The sequence below is a fragment of the Microcebus murinus genome, chromosome 9 (assembly GCF_040939455.1).
Source record: "Microcebus murinus isolate Inina chromosome 9, M.murinus_Inina_mat1.0, whole genome shotgun sequence".
Lineage (NCBI taxonomy): Eukaryota > Metazoa > Chordata > Mammalia > Primates > Cheirogaleidae > Microcebus > Microcebus murinus.
Window position 1 is genome coordinate 24,538,343 of NC_134112.1, and position 15,982 is coordinate 24,554,324.

Consider the following 15,982-nt stretch of genomic DNA (forward strand, 5'->3'; position numbering starts at 1 on the left):
CACTATCAAGGTTAACACCCATTTCTTCTAGCATGGATCACTAGGTGCCATTAGAGCACTAAAATAAATGTTCTTGCCAGTGTGACTCAGGCCTAAACAAATATTCAAAGACACTAAAACAAATATAAGAGGTAGTAAATGCAACAGACTAAACATATTTCTATTTAAAATAAAGTATTCTACTCTAAGCAGATAATTTAAATGTTTAAAAATTAGAGATCAGCATGAGCAAAAATAGTGAAACCCCATCTCTACGAAAAACAGAAAAATTAGCTGGGCATGGTGGTGTATCCCTGTAGTTCCAGCTAGTCGGGAGACGGAGGCAAGAAGATCACTTGAGCCAAGGAATTTGAGGTTGCAGTGAGCTATGATCATGCCACTGCCCTCGTGCCCAAAATAAGACCCTGGCTCCAAAAAAAGGCCTTTCCACCTAGTTCATAAAATTATGAGACTCAAATGTAATAATGCATATATAAAGGTGCTTTGTCATGGAAAACCTATACAACAAAGGATTTGGCAAATTGGAAAAATTATTTTTATTAAAAAATAATTTTAAAATTTCCCCCAAATACCCACCCAACAACAAAAACAGAAAAAATTACCATTCTGCCAAGTTAAAAGTAACAAACATCATGCACTATTTATATGTCTCCTTAATTCACATAAAGTAACCAGGCCAAATATTGTACTCAATGGTAGAGGTAAGAATGATTTAAACTTACTAACATTCTCAAACAAAAAATTTTCTAAAATAATGGAACATTTAGTTTTAATAAAGTACTGAAATTTTGGTAATTTTGCTTTTATCTAAACTTGATATGACCTTTCTTAATACTAGTATTAATAAATAGACTGTTATACTATCAAAGATATTTCCCAGATTTCGTTCACAAACTGCTAAATTCAAAGATGACTTCATTGGTGGTATGGCAGAGACTGCTGGTTGTCGGCCAAATTGCAATCTATCAGCCATAGTAATACATACGTTGCCCAACTAAACTGTACTTCCAGCTTCTCTTGTAGTCAGTCATCAATGGAATATAAATAAAGTGATACATATTACCTCCACATTTATAACTAAAATTATTGAACATGTCTTGTCTAAGATCGCTTTCACCTTTTCAGCAAACTGAAACCAGGATATAGTGACCAAGTTTCTACCACAAAGTTGTAAATTCTCCAGGAGTCACAGGTGGCAATGGAATGATATGAAAGCTAACTAGGCCCCTGAATAATCATGTGAAGCAAATCTGCCCCAGAGTTAAATGACTGACTCACAACACAGACTGTTACATTTTTTTAAAAAACTTTGTTCTCTACTGTTGAGATGCTTTGTCTTCACTCTAATTCACCTGTTAATTCCTGACTAGTATTTAAATTAACTCATTTCCATACAGTGCCATTAAGAAAAAAATTAAATGTGCTATGTAATAATGTATAAAATATGCACTATTGAACATACTCAAATTCAGCTATTTTAAATTACTTGAAATGTCTGATTCATGAACAGAAAATATAGCAACTAACAGTAAAACCAAAATATATGGAAATTATAAAGCTAATTCAAACACTGCTATGACATTAGAATTAAACAATCTGAAAACAGCCAATTTGAAGGGCAACAAATAAAAACGGTAGATCAAGTAAAAAAAAAATTTCAGAAAAAGATTTGCCTCAAAAATCAAGATAGGGAATACTATTAAGCAATAAAAAGAAACAAAGTACTGATCCATGCTAAAACATGCATAAACCTCAAAATTATTATGCTAAGTGAAAAAAGTCAGACACAAAAGACATTTTATATGATCTCATTTATATGAAATGTCCATAAAAGGCAGTTATACAGAGATAGAAAGATTAGTGATTTCCTAAGGCTAGATGCCTTAGGGGTGTGTAAGGAGAAACTTGTTGATAGGCTTAAGATTTCTTTTGGGAATGATGAAAATATCCTAAAATTAGAATGATGGTGGCACAACTCTGTAAAATACTAAAAACCACCTAACTGTATACTTAAAAAAAAAAAAAAAAAAAAAAAAAAACAAGATAATTGAGGTTAATATAGATTATGGCTTTTGGATGCTTGCTTTCTTTTATACCTGCAACTGAGTGATCTTGAGTATAATCTTTTGGGGAAAAACTGTATTCCTGAGCCCAATTAAAATGCATTTTAAATAAAGTCCATGTTTGTTAACTTAAAGTAGTATAAAGCAAAAGCACACTACTCAAAAGTATGACCAGGGGACCAGTACCAAGCCACCAACAGTTTGTAAGAAAAGAAAATATATAAGATAAGGACCTTGAACAAAATGTAAATCAACTCATCACCAAGCACACTGTTGAGTTCACCTACCTAACAGCTTTTCATAACAGTACTTTCTCAATGATGGAAGAAGCTACGCATTAACGTATATTCTGGCGTATGTTTCTCATTTCAACACCAGTAACAAAGTTTGTAAACCAGCTACTTCAAATGCCACTGGAATAAATAACTAACAAAAATATAATGCCATATACAGGCAGAAAAACCATACAGGCTTTGTAAAACTTTTGTACCTAGAATACCAGATAATTCAAATCATCTGAGTAAGAATCTTTATTTGTAGGAGGAAAGAATTCATATCTTGCCTCCTACAAACAAACATCTTCCTGATGCTGACTCTAAACACATAATTAAATGAAATTTAAATAATATCAAGATGGAATAACAAAGACCAGATTAACTCTATCACCTGAAATAACTAAAAAGACTACACAAAATATATGAAGGAACAGCTCTCAATTCATTAGACATCAGGAAAAAAGGTAAGTGATCCCGGAAGGAAAGAGAATTAACTGAAACCAACCCTACAATTGCTCCAGCTTTTTACTGTCTGGAGAGACTTTCAAGATCACAGTGCAGGAAGGCAAAGTCAGGGAGAGCCAGTGGTTTCCTTTAGTTATGGAGAAGAAACAGAGTCCAGAAAAGCCAAGGAGAACAGAGTTTGCAGGACAGAGTACCACAGAAAAGAGATTATGTTAAAAAAAAGAACTCCAGAGATCTGCCAGAGTCCCTTTTAAGTCTTTAGTTGATTACTGATCAGCATATGCATGCAACGAAATTAATCCAGGCTGGAGAAACAATCACCCAAAAAGGATTTCAGGGAATAATGCCTGGAACTCAAAAAGGGCCAGGAATAGTGGCTGTTCCCACCAGCCAGAGTGGAAAGCCTCATAATTCATGGGAGAACAATTCTGAGTATTCTCTAATTGAAAGAAGGGTCTTTCCTCAGTAGTGGGGAGAGATTAACCCTAGACTGAATGCTGGTCTGGTACTGCCAAACAAAGATCAAAGAGTTTCCAAGTAAACAAACTGCATCCCAGAACAAAGCTCAAGAATATTTTTAGGAATACAAAAAATATCCAACACTCAACAAGGTAAAATTCACAGTATTTGGCATCTAATCAAAAAGTACCAGGCATGCATAGAGGCAGAAAAATGCAACCCATAATGAGGAGAAAAGTCAATCATGTGAAACTGAACCAGAAATGGCCCAGATGATCAAGTTAGTGGACAAAAAACATTTAAACATGTGTATTCCATATGTTCAAGAAACTAGAGGAAAAACTGAATATAGTATACACAGAGACATGGAAGATATGAAAAAGACTCAAACTGAACTTCTATGAATGAAAAACATCTCAGTTAAAATATATAATGGATGAAACTAAATATTGCAGAAGAAAAGATGAGTGAACTTGAGGCATGAAAATTAACTATCCAAAATGCAACAGAGAAAAAAAAGGGACTGAATAAAAAAATGAAGAGCATCAGTAAGCTCTGGGACAACTTCAAGCAACAAAACATATGTGTACTTGGAGTTAGTGAAGACAGAAAACACAGCTGAAGAAATAATGGCCAAAATTTTTCAAAATTTGATGAAAAACAAAAGCCCAGATATAAAAAGGTCAATGAACCCCAAGCATAAAAAAAAAAAAAACAAAGAAAATAATAGGAGGGTACAACATAATCCAAGTGCTTAAATTCAATGATAAAATTTTAACAGTGATAAGAAGGGACAAAACCACACACTAAATACAGAGGAAGAAAAATACCAATGACATTGAACTTCTCATCAAAAACAAATGTGAGAACAGCCACCATCTTTAAAATACTCAGACAATAAACTGTCAATCTAGAATTATATACCCAACAAAAATATCTTCTAAAACCAAAAGAATTTTCCCGACATACAAAAGCTGAAAGAATTTATCACCAGAAGACCTGAGCTACAAAAATGTTAAAAGGAAGTTCTTTCAGGTAGAAGGAAAATGATAATAGAAACCTACATCTGCATTTTATTGGGTTAATTCTTCATAAGAATACTTAAAATTACTTACAATACAATAAAGAGTACCTAAGTATTTCAAAAAGATACCGCAACTATTTTGAAGGGGAAATGTTTAATTTCTTAAATGTTAATTTGCATTACTAGAATTTCAAATGTGAAGCTGCATAGGACCTCCCATGAATTATGTATCACGGTAAATTTATCAGTCATCACTCAATTAGACAAGCAGAACACTAAGGGAGTGGGAAAGAGAAAGACACACACACTCATAGACACACACATTAAGTGATCTGACCTTGTGTAATTGTAGAAGCTAGAACCAGTCTATGTAAGACAAGCAATCAGGAAAGGAGAATGTTTATAAAGTAGAAAGAGCAAGAAGGATCCACAATCACCAGCTGAAGTCCAACAAGAACAGACTGAAACAAGTTGGTAACACGCTCCCTTATATTGTTTTAGTATCTTTAAATATAATATAGCTGAAAAATACCTTGAAGTACATTGTCCCAACCTTATATTATCATCATTCAATTTAAGAATATAATTTATTATATGGAAAGAGCTCAATTTATAATTTAGGGTTCAAAATATTATAAACTAAGCTAATTGAAAAACATAACAGAATCACAGCTCCTTTTAGTCCTATTCTAAAAACAAGATTCAACACCATTGGTTTACTGAGCCTCAATTTTCAATCTTCTAAGTTTCCAAATATTGTATCAAGCACTCCAAAATATAAATAAGAACACAATTGGCCTGGCGCGGTGGCTCACGCCTGTAATCCTAGCTCTTGGGAGGCCGAGGCGGGCAGATTGCTCAAGGTCAGGAGTTCAAAACCACCCTGAGCAAGAGCAAGACCCCGTCTCTACTATAAATAGAAAGAAATTAATTGGCCAACTGATATATATATATAAAATTAGCCGGGCATGGTGGCGCATGCCTGTAGTCCCAGCTACTCGGGAGGCTGAGGCAGAAGGATCACTTGAGCCCAGGAGTTTGAGGTTGCTGTGAGCTAGACTGACGCCACGGCACTCACTCTAGCCTGGACAACAAAGCGAGACTCTGTCTCAAAAAAAATAAATAAATAAATAAGAACACAATGAATATATATACAAACTGCTAATTTTTTTTTTTTTTTTTTGAGACAGAGTCTCACTCTGTTGTCCAGGCTAGAGTGCTGTGCCATCAGCCTAGCTCACAGCAACCTCAAACTCCTGGGCTCAAGCGATCCTCCTGCCTCAGCCTCCCAAGTAGCTGGGATTATAGGCATGAGCCATCATGCCCAGCTAATTTTCTCTATATATTTTTAGTTGTCCAGATAATTTCTTTCTATTTTTAGTAGAGACGAGGTCTCGCACTCCTAAGCTCAAACGATCTGCCTGCCTCGGCCTCCCAGAGTGCTAGGATTACAGGCGTGAGTCACCGAGCTGAGCCCATACTGCAAATTTCTAAACAAAATTTTAATAAATGTAAAGACGGGGGTTAAAAAAAACACTCATCAGTACAATGGAATATTATTTGGCAGAAATAAAATTAACTACTTATATTACACATGGATAAACTTTGAAAACATATGCTAAGTGAAATAAGCCAATCACAACAGGCCACATCCTGTATGATTCCATTCATATGAAATGTCCAAACTACACAAACCCATACAGACAGAAAGTTAGTGAGTATCTGGCACTGCAGGAAAGGATGCGAAGGAAAATGGACAGTGACCGCAAATAGGTACAAGCTTTCTTTTTGGGTTAATACGCTTTATGGCAATGATGGCATAATCCTGTAAATATACTAAAATCCATTGAATTGTACACTTTAAACTGGTAAACTTTATGATATATAAATTATATCTCAATAAAGCTATTTTGAAAAAAAAATCAATAGATCAGCTCACATCTTAATATGGAATAGTGGTTAAGAGCACTAACTGGAGCCAGACTATCAGCTTCTACCACTAACTGTGCAATCATCAGTGAGTTAAGTAGTCTCTCTGTGCTACCTCTGTAAAATACTTAATAGTGCTTACTTCAGAGGATTGAGTTAACACATGTAAAGCAATCAGATCATGACCTGGCTTTTATTAAGTGTTATATGAGTTATTTTTATTAATGACCTTTTTACAACAGAAAGAGAAAAATCCACTTAAAGTTGAACTAGAAATGAAAGTAAGTTATCTTTAATAAAATAGAATTAGTTTTTAAATCTAAGATGTACATTAATAATGAAACATACACCACAATAACACCTAGGGAAAATACAATATGTAATTTATCATTTCTCAATTTATAAAGAACATCTAATTTTGGTTTTACGCTACTTTGTAATCCAAGTTCATTCCTTTCAGCAGCCAATTATATAAAATAACCTTAAAAACAAACACGTAATTTAAACCAACCTGTTTGGATAACCTTAACACATCCAATTCTTTTAATTTGTAAAATTAAAGTTTTAATTATTAGAATTCAGCTTAATTAGTTTTTGTTTGTTTATAGACAGGGTCTCACCCTGTTACCCAGGCTTGAGTGCAGTAGTACAATCATAGTTCACTGTAATCTCAAACTCCTGGGCTTAAGCGATCCTCCCACCTCTACATCCTGAGTAACTAGGACGATAGGTGTAAGCCACCACAACTGGCTAATTCTTAAATTTTTGGTAGAAATGGGGTCTCACTATGTTCAGCCCAGGCTGATCTCGAACTCCTGGCCTCAAGTGATCCTCCTGCCTTCGCCTCCCAAAGTGCTGGGATTATAGGCCTTGGCCACCTTGCCCGACCCAGTTTTAATTACTAGAGTTTTCTCTCTAGTGGCATTTTATAGTGATAAAAGTCAATGTGATAAAAGATGAAAATATTTTATCTATAAACATTTAATTATTATAAACATTTAATTCAGTTTTAATATTTGTCAATTGAATGGATCATAAAAATGCAATAAATTTCTTCTATTATGAAGAAAATTAAGGTCTGTTGATCAATGGATACTATATAGTAAATTTTAAACAAAATTATAAATGATATATCATAACAGTCTTTCAGATATTCAACAGTTTGTATATTCAGTATCTCAAAGACCTCTAGAACCATTCTATATATATTTTTTTTTTTTTAGAATTCACACCATGGAATGCATTTAAAACAAGTGCCATGTAATGGATTTTATAAGCCACTTACTAATCAAGACCTGTTTTAAAGTTTCTAAATTGTTCTAGCTACCCAGAAGACCTGCTTAAATTAAGATTGGGACTAGGCTGGGCGCAGTGGCTCACACCAGTAAAGCTAGCACTCTGGGAGGCCGAGGCAGGCAGATTGCTCGAGGTCAGGAGTTAGAAAACAGCCTGAGCAAGAGTGAGACCCCGTCTCTACTATAAATAGAAAGAAATTAATTGGCCAACTAACATGTATAGAAAAAATTAGCCGGGCATGGTGGCACATGCCTGTAGTCCCAGCTACTCAGGAGGCTGAGGCAGTAGGATTGCTTGAGCCCAGGAGTTTGAGGTTGTTGTGAGCTAGGGTGACGCCACGGCACTCATTCTAGCCTGGGCAACAAAGCAAGATTCTGTCTCAAAAAAAAAAAAAAAAAAAAAAAGTTGAGACTAAAATTTTGGAGGTAAGAAGCAAATTCATACAAAACTAGAAGTCCCTTGACTAGTAACAAAGAGGAACTATCTCTCCTGGAAAATACATAATTTTATCATCAGAAATAAGCAATTATCAACATATTTATTTCTATAACTTAGAATTTTTTTATATTATGCATGTATTACACTTTTAGAATCTGGGGGAAATGCTATGAATTTCCATTCCTGAGGAATAACACTATTGATATTTTACTCCTTCTTTGAAGATTCCCTGGTTCATCACTACAAAAAAATAGCAAGACAGTAACAGTTACTTACATTTAGGGAGAATCTACTATGTATCAATACCATTCTAGGTTCTTTTATCATCATTTTCTATAATACAGAGTATCATTTAAAAATCACTTCCAAGTATTAATACTTCTCAGAGAATATATCCCAATGCAAGAATAGCAGCAGAGAAATAGTCTCCTCCAAGATTAGTGACCGTCATCAAGATTTAAGAGTTTCCATAAAGACTTCCACTGAAGACCTCTTCTGATCATCAAGGCCACAGTCTCCTACAAGCTTTGCTTCATTAATCCCCTGACCTCAGTCTACCACTTTCTCAACCTCAGTCTTTTAGAATGAGCTTTACCCTTGTCTATAGTGCTTAACCCCTTATCACCTGGACAGCCAAGAGAACCTGAGACTGTTTAAATCGCAGCTAATTCTCAATTGGTGCAGAGACACAGCCTTATGCAGGTGTCCTCAAACTGCAGCCCGCCAAAGACATTTATCTGGCCTGCCAGGTGTTTTTTATCGCCGCTGCCTGTACTGCTTAGCAGCCGACTCATCCCGGGCCCACAGTGCGCATGTGTGGAATGTGCACCACACCCTCCAACAGTCTGAGGGACAGTGAACTGGCCCCCTGTTTAAAAAGTTTGAGGACCCCTGGCCTAATGTATGTCAGTAATATCACACAAATGAAGGTCTATCACTCTGCCATTTCTGTCTCAATCATCCATTCTTTACTTGAATTTCAAGGTAAGTACAGTCAAAACATCAAAGGCCACGTTTCAGTATATTCTTGATCTAATGACCTTAGGACATGCCAAAATGGGCCTTTCTTGTGAGTCATCTTCTATCTCACCTCTACTCCTCTGGCTTACAACAGAGTGAAAGAAAAGAGATTGGCCTTCCACTTAGGAAAACTGCCCAATGCAGGTACAACTAATGGGAGAACTATGTAAAGAATGGAGAGAAAAAAGTAGTAACTATACAAAATAGCAAGGGTGTTACAATAAATTAAAAAAAAAAAAAATCAGCTGAATGTCCTAATAGTCACGGTAGGCACACATTATGAGATTTCACTATATTACACTTCATTATGAGATTTTAATATTAGGTATACCTGCCTTAAAAGTTCCACTGAAAAATGTGGTTCATTAACTAAATGGAAAACCCTATCCTATAGTCTATGGCAGGACACTAAGTGTTCAAGAGCAAAACTGGAGCTATACGACGTGCATTTTTTAACTAAAAAGGCTAAAGATAATGAATGAAGATAGAAGTGAAAACTTTAGAGTTATTTATAAGATATACAAATATATATAATACTTGATATTATGTTTATCCTCTAACTCAAAAGAGCAATCCTCAAATAGAACAAAGCAAGATAAATCTTTTCAGAATTTAAGCCCTATTTATATAACATCTCTGCTCAGGTGTTACACTCCACTGGAGTGTAAAAATGTTTGAAAATCACTGTGCTAATGATTCAATTAACAATTATCAAGCAATTACTGTAGGCCTTCTTGGACAGAAACTCCACTCTTAGGGAACACGAGCTCAAATCAGACAAAGTATATCCGACTAGCTATACTATGAAGTAAGATTGTGACATGTATAATCACAATCTGTGTAAGTTTTGTCAGAATAAATTACTTTTCTCATGAAAATATTAATAAAGAAGTCAGTGACTGGATTTTTTTTCATTGTTTTTTTCTTCTAACTTAAATCCATTTGTATCTCTAATGAAGCCACACTGTTTTCTGCTTGTACTCTATTTCTCTTTTTCTTAGCTCAAGAAATTGTGCCAATTTTAACAAGGTGCTTTTTAGGATAATTTATAGCATTTCTCTCATCAAGAATTTCAAAATTTTTTCTAATACTATACCTTATTTCACTGAATTCTGCTTTTTTGAAAAGTAATTTTCTTTATTCTATTTTCCCTTCAGTGTTTATCATTTTTAACTGTATTATCAACAACCTCCCCTCTGCAAAATCTATCAAGTATTCTACAATTAGATGAAAAATATCTGGAAACAGTTGTCAGGGACTACTTCATCAAGCCTGGTACCAAAAGTCCAGAAGTATTTTAACCATCTTACAGCATAAAAGCAGCTATGGTAGAAGGTTAATAGGAACTGACCTATTCTTGTATAAATGTCTATCTAAAAAGCTACTTTTTTCAATATCTGGTTTGGTTTTTTAATTAGTTCAGTTCTCAAAAAAGGTGAGTTTCAGGGAACATATTAACCAATTCAATCAGTTACATAAGACATAACTAATCAGTTACATACGACATAACTAACCTTTTGCTCTGCTTGCAGTCGGTCACATCTTTCTTTCTCATTGTTAAGTTCTCCTTCCATTCTTCCAACTTGTTCTCGAAGCTGTGCTGTTTCTTTTTCCAGAATAGCAGTTAACTTTAACAGTTCTTCTTTTTCTTTCATGGTTTTCTCAATTTTCAACTATAAACAAAAAACTCAAATTAACTTTTTTATAATCCTAAAATATGATACTACAAATTTAGTTGTACATTTAAAAAAAAGTGAAAAAAAAAAAAAAACTTTTACATTCTACTTAACTTCATATCAATCAGCTTCTTTTAGTCTTCAGTTAGAAAAATTCATGATTCATAAATTTAAACTTTCTTTTGGTTAGGCAAAGGAGAATATATTAAAGGAAGGTATAAAATGAAAGATTTGTTATGAAGTTGCCTGCTAATCACTTCTCAACAGTACTAAAAATAAGGAATATTAAGTTTCCTAAGTGACATAATTACTGGTTTTTCTTATCTGGAATAATAATCAGATACTTCAAGAGGTAAAGCTGTACCTTTTCTTGAATGCAAACCTATGGGAAATCTTTGAATCTATTACATACTTACATAAGGCCTTCATCTATGGGATTACTATTAAAAGTGTCGGTCCTTTAAATAAGATAACCAAGGAATGTACAGTTTCTATTTATATAATGGCCTCTTCTTGGCTAAAGTAAAACAACCTTTGTAAGCAAAACAAATTTCAGGACAAACATGCAGGCTACAACAATATATTTCATAACTGATTCTTATGCTAATACTATTAGTTACTCAATTCAGGACAATCTAAACTCTAACATTCTAAAAAATTACTACCTAATAAAAAAAAATTACAGTTCAGTTTTATATATAAAAAAAGAAAAAATAAATAAATAAATAAATAAATAAAATAAAAAATTACTACCTTAAAGGACCTAAAATAGTAGTAAATAAAAGTTAATATTTTTCTTATAGCAAAAAGTCTTTGATTCTAACCAGAAAAGAATGAATACTCAGAGGAAAGACTTCACAAAGGGGGCATTGTACACTTAGCTGGTAAAAATAAGTTTTTCCCCCACATACTCCAAATTAGTTTTCCAGGGTCACAGAATCATGGAATCAAACTGATTAAACTATAAAATGGCTTTTATGAAAGCTAAACAGCTGAAAACTTTTAGACTGACCCTTCTACCTGCTTCCACAGATCAAATCAAAATGCCAGGAGTAAATACCCTCAAAAAGAAAAAAGTTTATTTAATCACTGAATTTAATTTACCCCCCTACCTATTTTTAAACAATTTTAGATTACAACAAAAGCATTCAATAAAGTAAATAGAAACTTAGATTCAAGCAAGTATATTAATCATAAAGATAATATCATTATTAATATAGCATTAAATCTGGCTCAAAACATTCTGGCAGCTTAAAAATGAAGATACATCTTAACATAGAGCCAAAGAAACATTATAAAAGAATCAGTTTTTCCCAATTATTTACCTAATTCACATATACTTTTTGAAGAGTGTACTAAAGCCTAAGTAGAAAATTTTTAAAAGAATTTAAATTAGATAAAAATACATGTCTAATTTCTGTCCCAGTTTTGTATTTTGAAATATTTCAAGCACACAAAATAGTTGAAATTTTACAATGACTACCCATCACCTAAATTCATTAATTATTAATATCTTGCCAAGTTTATCTCCCTTTATGTACTTATTTATGACTTTTTTGTTGTTTGCTAAACCACTTTAACGAAATTACAGACACTTTACCCCTAAGTACTTCAGACCAAGCAGCTCCTAATAGGGCCAGTCTCCTTTTCAACCATTATTATTATCAGAGCTAAGAAAATTAAGAATAATTCTCTATCATCCAATAGGCCATAGTCAAATATCCCCCACCATCCCCAAAATGTCTCTTTTTATAAATATATGATTCAATTAAGGTTCACATACTACAGGATTATGTCTCAATCACTTTTAATGTCAGTGGGGCCCCAGGTAATGTCTCACATTTATACTAATTTTATAATTAATTTGTATTAATTTTAATAAAACTAATAGTTTTATTAAACTAAACAGTACTAAAAATAAGGAATATTAAGTTTCCTAAGTGATTTTTTAGTTTTAATAGTTTTAATAAATATATAATAGTTTTAATAATATAGTTATAAAACTATTAATAGTTATTACTATTACTAATAGTTATAAAACTATTAGTTTTATTAAAACCTTTAATGATTTTATCTAAATGCAGAAATTTAAAATGCTTATCAAAAAATTGGAGAGAAAATAAAAACATTTTATCCCAGAAATATTTATCTAAGAAACAGCAATTTAAATTTCTTTAAAAAGTACCCTTTGTGGAACAGGAAGAAGTAAAATAGAATGTGCTATGTCTCAATTTACTTGCAGAAAAAGTACAAGAGAGATGTGGATGCCAGAATGCCCATTTTTCTGTTGGAGACCTTGAAATCAGGGTGGTCTAACAAGTATTCAAAAGCTGCAATATAAATGCTAACTGCACTCTTAAGAGCCAGGCATGTTTCAGCATCTTTGACTAACATTCAAATACCAGGCTAAAAACCTTGATCATCGGGCAGTTGTCACCACAAAATGTTTTAGTCACCCTATAAAAGTTACATTTCTTTATTTAAGATAAGAGAGGAATTTCTGGAAAGGGAAGGAAAGATATGGAAGAATTCACAATAAAAAATGACTGGTTCCTCCTAACCTTCTAGTTTGATTGTCTAATAAAAGTATTATATCCATAACCTCTTGTCTTTTTTTCTCTAGTCTCAGTTTTTGATGGTAAATAAAGTAAAATCAAAGGCATAAAATATTTACATGTTAAAAAAATCCATCTGACTATAAAGAAAAAGTGATGACCTAAAACAAAATCTGAACATAAATTAACCAAAAATCTATACTGAACCTAAACTATTTTCCTTATTATAGTAGAAGGCACTATATACAATTAACCAGAGTAACTCAAATATAATTAACATACTAGTTTTTTAGGTATAGGGTAAAGATATTGGGAACTGTGATCTTAAAATGAGGTGTGAATGTTCTGTTTTTCTTTCAATGACTACTAAAATTAATACATAAGGCATTATTAAACCAGCTACACAGTAAATTTATATTCGAGCCAATGCCATGACTCCACAACATTCAATTTAAAAAATAAAAAGCTTTTCACCCTTTCTCTTAAATTATGGTTAATCTACGCTTACACATTTGATCAGATGAACAATGAAAAGAATCATTCTAAAAATGTTCAACCTAAATTAAGAGACTGTGATGCTTCCCTGATTTAATGCCACACTTTAAAAAAGATATGCTTATGATATAGTGAAACAAAGTTCATATGCAATTTCAGTTAGATTTACTGCTTTACACCGCTCTCCCAACCAGGTTCATCCCCCAAATCTGTAATATTCTGAAAGGATTAGGCCACCACAAAAGAAGAAAGGTTAATGCAAAGAAACATAAGGAAAAGCATTAGGCCTCAATTCCCTCCACAGGTATTTACTACATTAACTACTATGCACAAGATACTGATAGGCCCTAGGGACAGTCACTGCCACAGTACAACCAATAACATAATTGTGACCAAAAGATTTTTTAAATATTTCAAAAATGCCACTCTAACTTTATTATTTTAGTTAAAAAGCATTTTATTTTTGTTGGTACTCTTGCATAACTTGAAAAATTTTTAAATGCTAACCAATGTGAGCTCCATTCTTAAAATTATCAGTGAATCACTATCTCACTGTTGATACCAACCTCAAGAAGACCAGCTTTTGTGGTCACCACCAACATGTCAGAATTTCCTTCATCTTCCATCGTAAGCAACTCTTCAACTGGAGAAGCAGCTCGAAACTGGAAAGGTGTACTTGCTCCACGAATTTCACCCTTATGGGTAACATAACAGAACTGATAAAATTCTCCATCGTCATTTGGAAGGTAATATCCTAAGAGGAGGTTAATGAACAAAATTATTAAATTTCCTATTATAAATCGAATGTTATTTCAATTTAACAATACTTGTAATTTCTCCTTCCTCACACTGTTCTTGGCACATATCTGAGACATGTCTTTCCTCCTATCTTTTACAAATTTTCTACTAAAACTAGACTCTTCCTTTCTCCACAAACACACCTTAATTTTTCTTCTCTTATGTCTAAGTTTATATTCCCAAAATATCCTTTCCCCCTGGTATCTCCCACCAGGGCAAAACCAACTCATCTGGAAAAGGCAAGAATGTACTTTGTAATGGAAAAGAGGCTGGAGAAGGAGCAAGGGAAGAACTAGAATAAAAAATCTAAGGAGCACTAGGAGTGGGACTAAGAATACGTCATTTGAAGAAATCTTCTCTCCAATTCGATATTTATTACATGTAAATGAGAAATGTTAACTAAAGAAATAAGCTGCACTTGTGAATTGTGAAACAGCAGAAAAGATGATGAGGTCCACTGGTGCAATACAACAGAAGTAAACATTGGAACCACACATCTATTCGAGAATTCCAGCTCTACCACTATTATTTACTTAACTTCCCTGAGCCACAGGTTCTTATCTGTTTAAAAAAGACGACAACATAAGGCCATCTCAGAGTTCTAAAATATCTACAGATAATGTATTTATACCATCTAGCCCACTATCTGACAAATGTGTTCAATATTTATTCCCTTTTTTCAATTGTTACCCTCTCTTTTAAATTTTGCTGTATTATCTTTAAATTAGAATTAATCTTTACCTCTTCTCCAAAGCACACACAGTGGTTTTTACATTAAAAAACAAACACCTCCATAGTATATTTTACATTACTATTCACTATGTACAAGCTTTATATCCTATATAAGACCCCCAACACTGAGGGCAAATATAGTAGGTAGACAGATACACACACACACACACACACATATACACACAGCAGATATACATAAATTTATGTGTGTTTGTGTGTATACATATACAAAAATTCTCTATTTTCCATGACTTGTGAAAAGTATTCAATAACTGAAATTAATATACAAAGATGAATATAGTCACCTTATTAATATCTACCCAAAAACCTGTCATCACTATGCCTGTATTTTTTCATGTCTTAAAATTTTCAGCCTCATTATGATATCTATTTAATACTTTATCTGATTTAATTCTTTTAAAAATAGCTGGTGTTTCTCTTTAGAAACAAGGAAGAGAGAGTATAAAAGATAAGCCAAGAAATACTTGTGGTACTTGAAAGCAAAGAAGATGTTCTAAAAAAGAACTGGAAGAGGTGTAGGAAATAAAAAAAATATATAGGGGCCCACTGAAAGAGCTCCCAATGGCCAAAGCCAGAACAATTTCAGCAACAACAACAACAACAAAAAATTATAGTATTAGGCTTTATTTCACTGAAGAAATTAATGAGTCCATGGAGAAGACTCTTTCTAACATAGTAATTCCAACTAGTAAATGTACAAATAATGAACATTAATTAGGCAAACACAACAATAATG

The 15,982-nt window shown here is 33.2% G+C and overlaps 1 protein-coding gene across 6 annotated transcripts in view; it reads right to left on the reverse strand.

The window, feature by feature from the left end:
• TAX1BP1 (Tax1 binding protein 1) overlaps nt 1–15,982 on the reverse strand; it is an 85,014-nt gene that overhangs the window by 39,630 nt on the left and 29,402 nt on the right. For all 6 annotated transcript variants that reach the window (XM_076006339.1, XM_012773389.3, XM_076006341.1 and 3 more), the window contains 2 exons: nt 14,262–14,449; nt 10,484–10,642 (listed from right to left, as the gene is read on the reverse strand). In XM_076006339.1, coding sequence (XP_075862454.1) covers nt 10,484–10,642; nt 14,262–14,449 — 347 coding nt within the window. The remainder of the gene's footprint in view (nt 1–10,483; nt 10,643–14,261; nt 14,450–15,982) is intronic.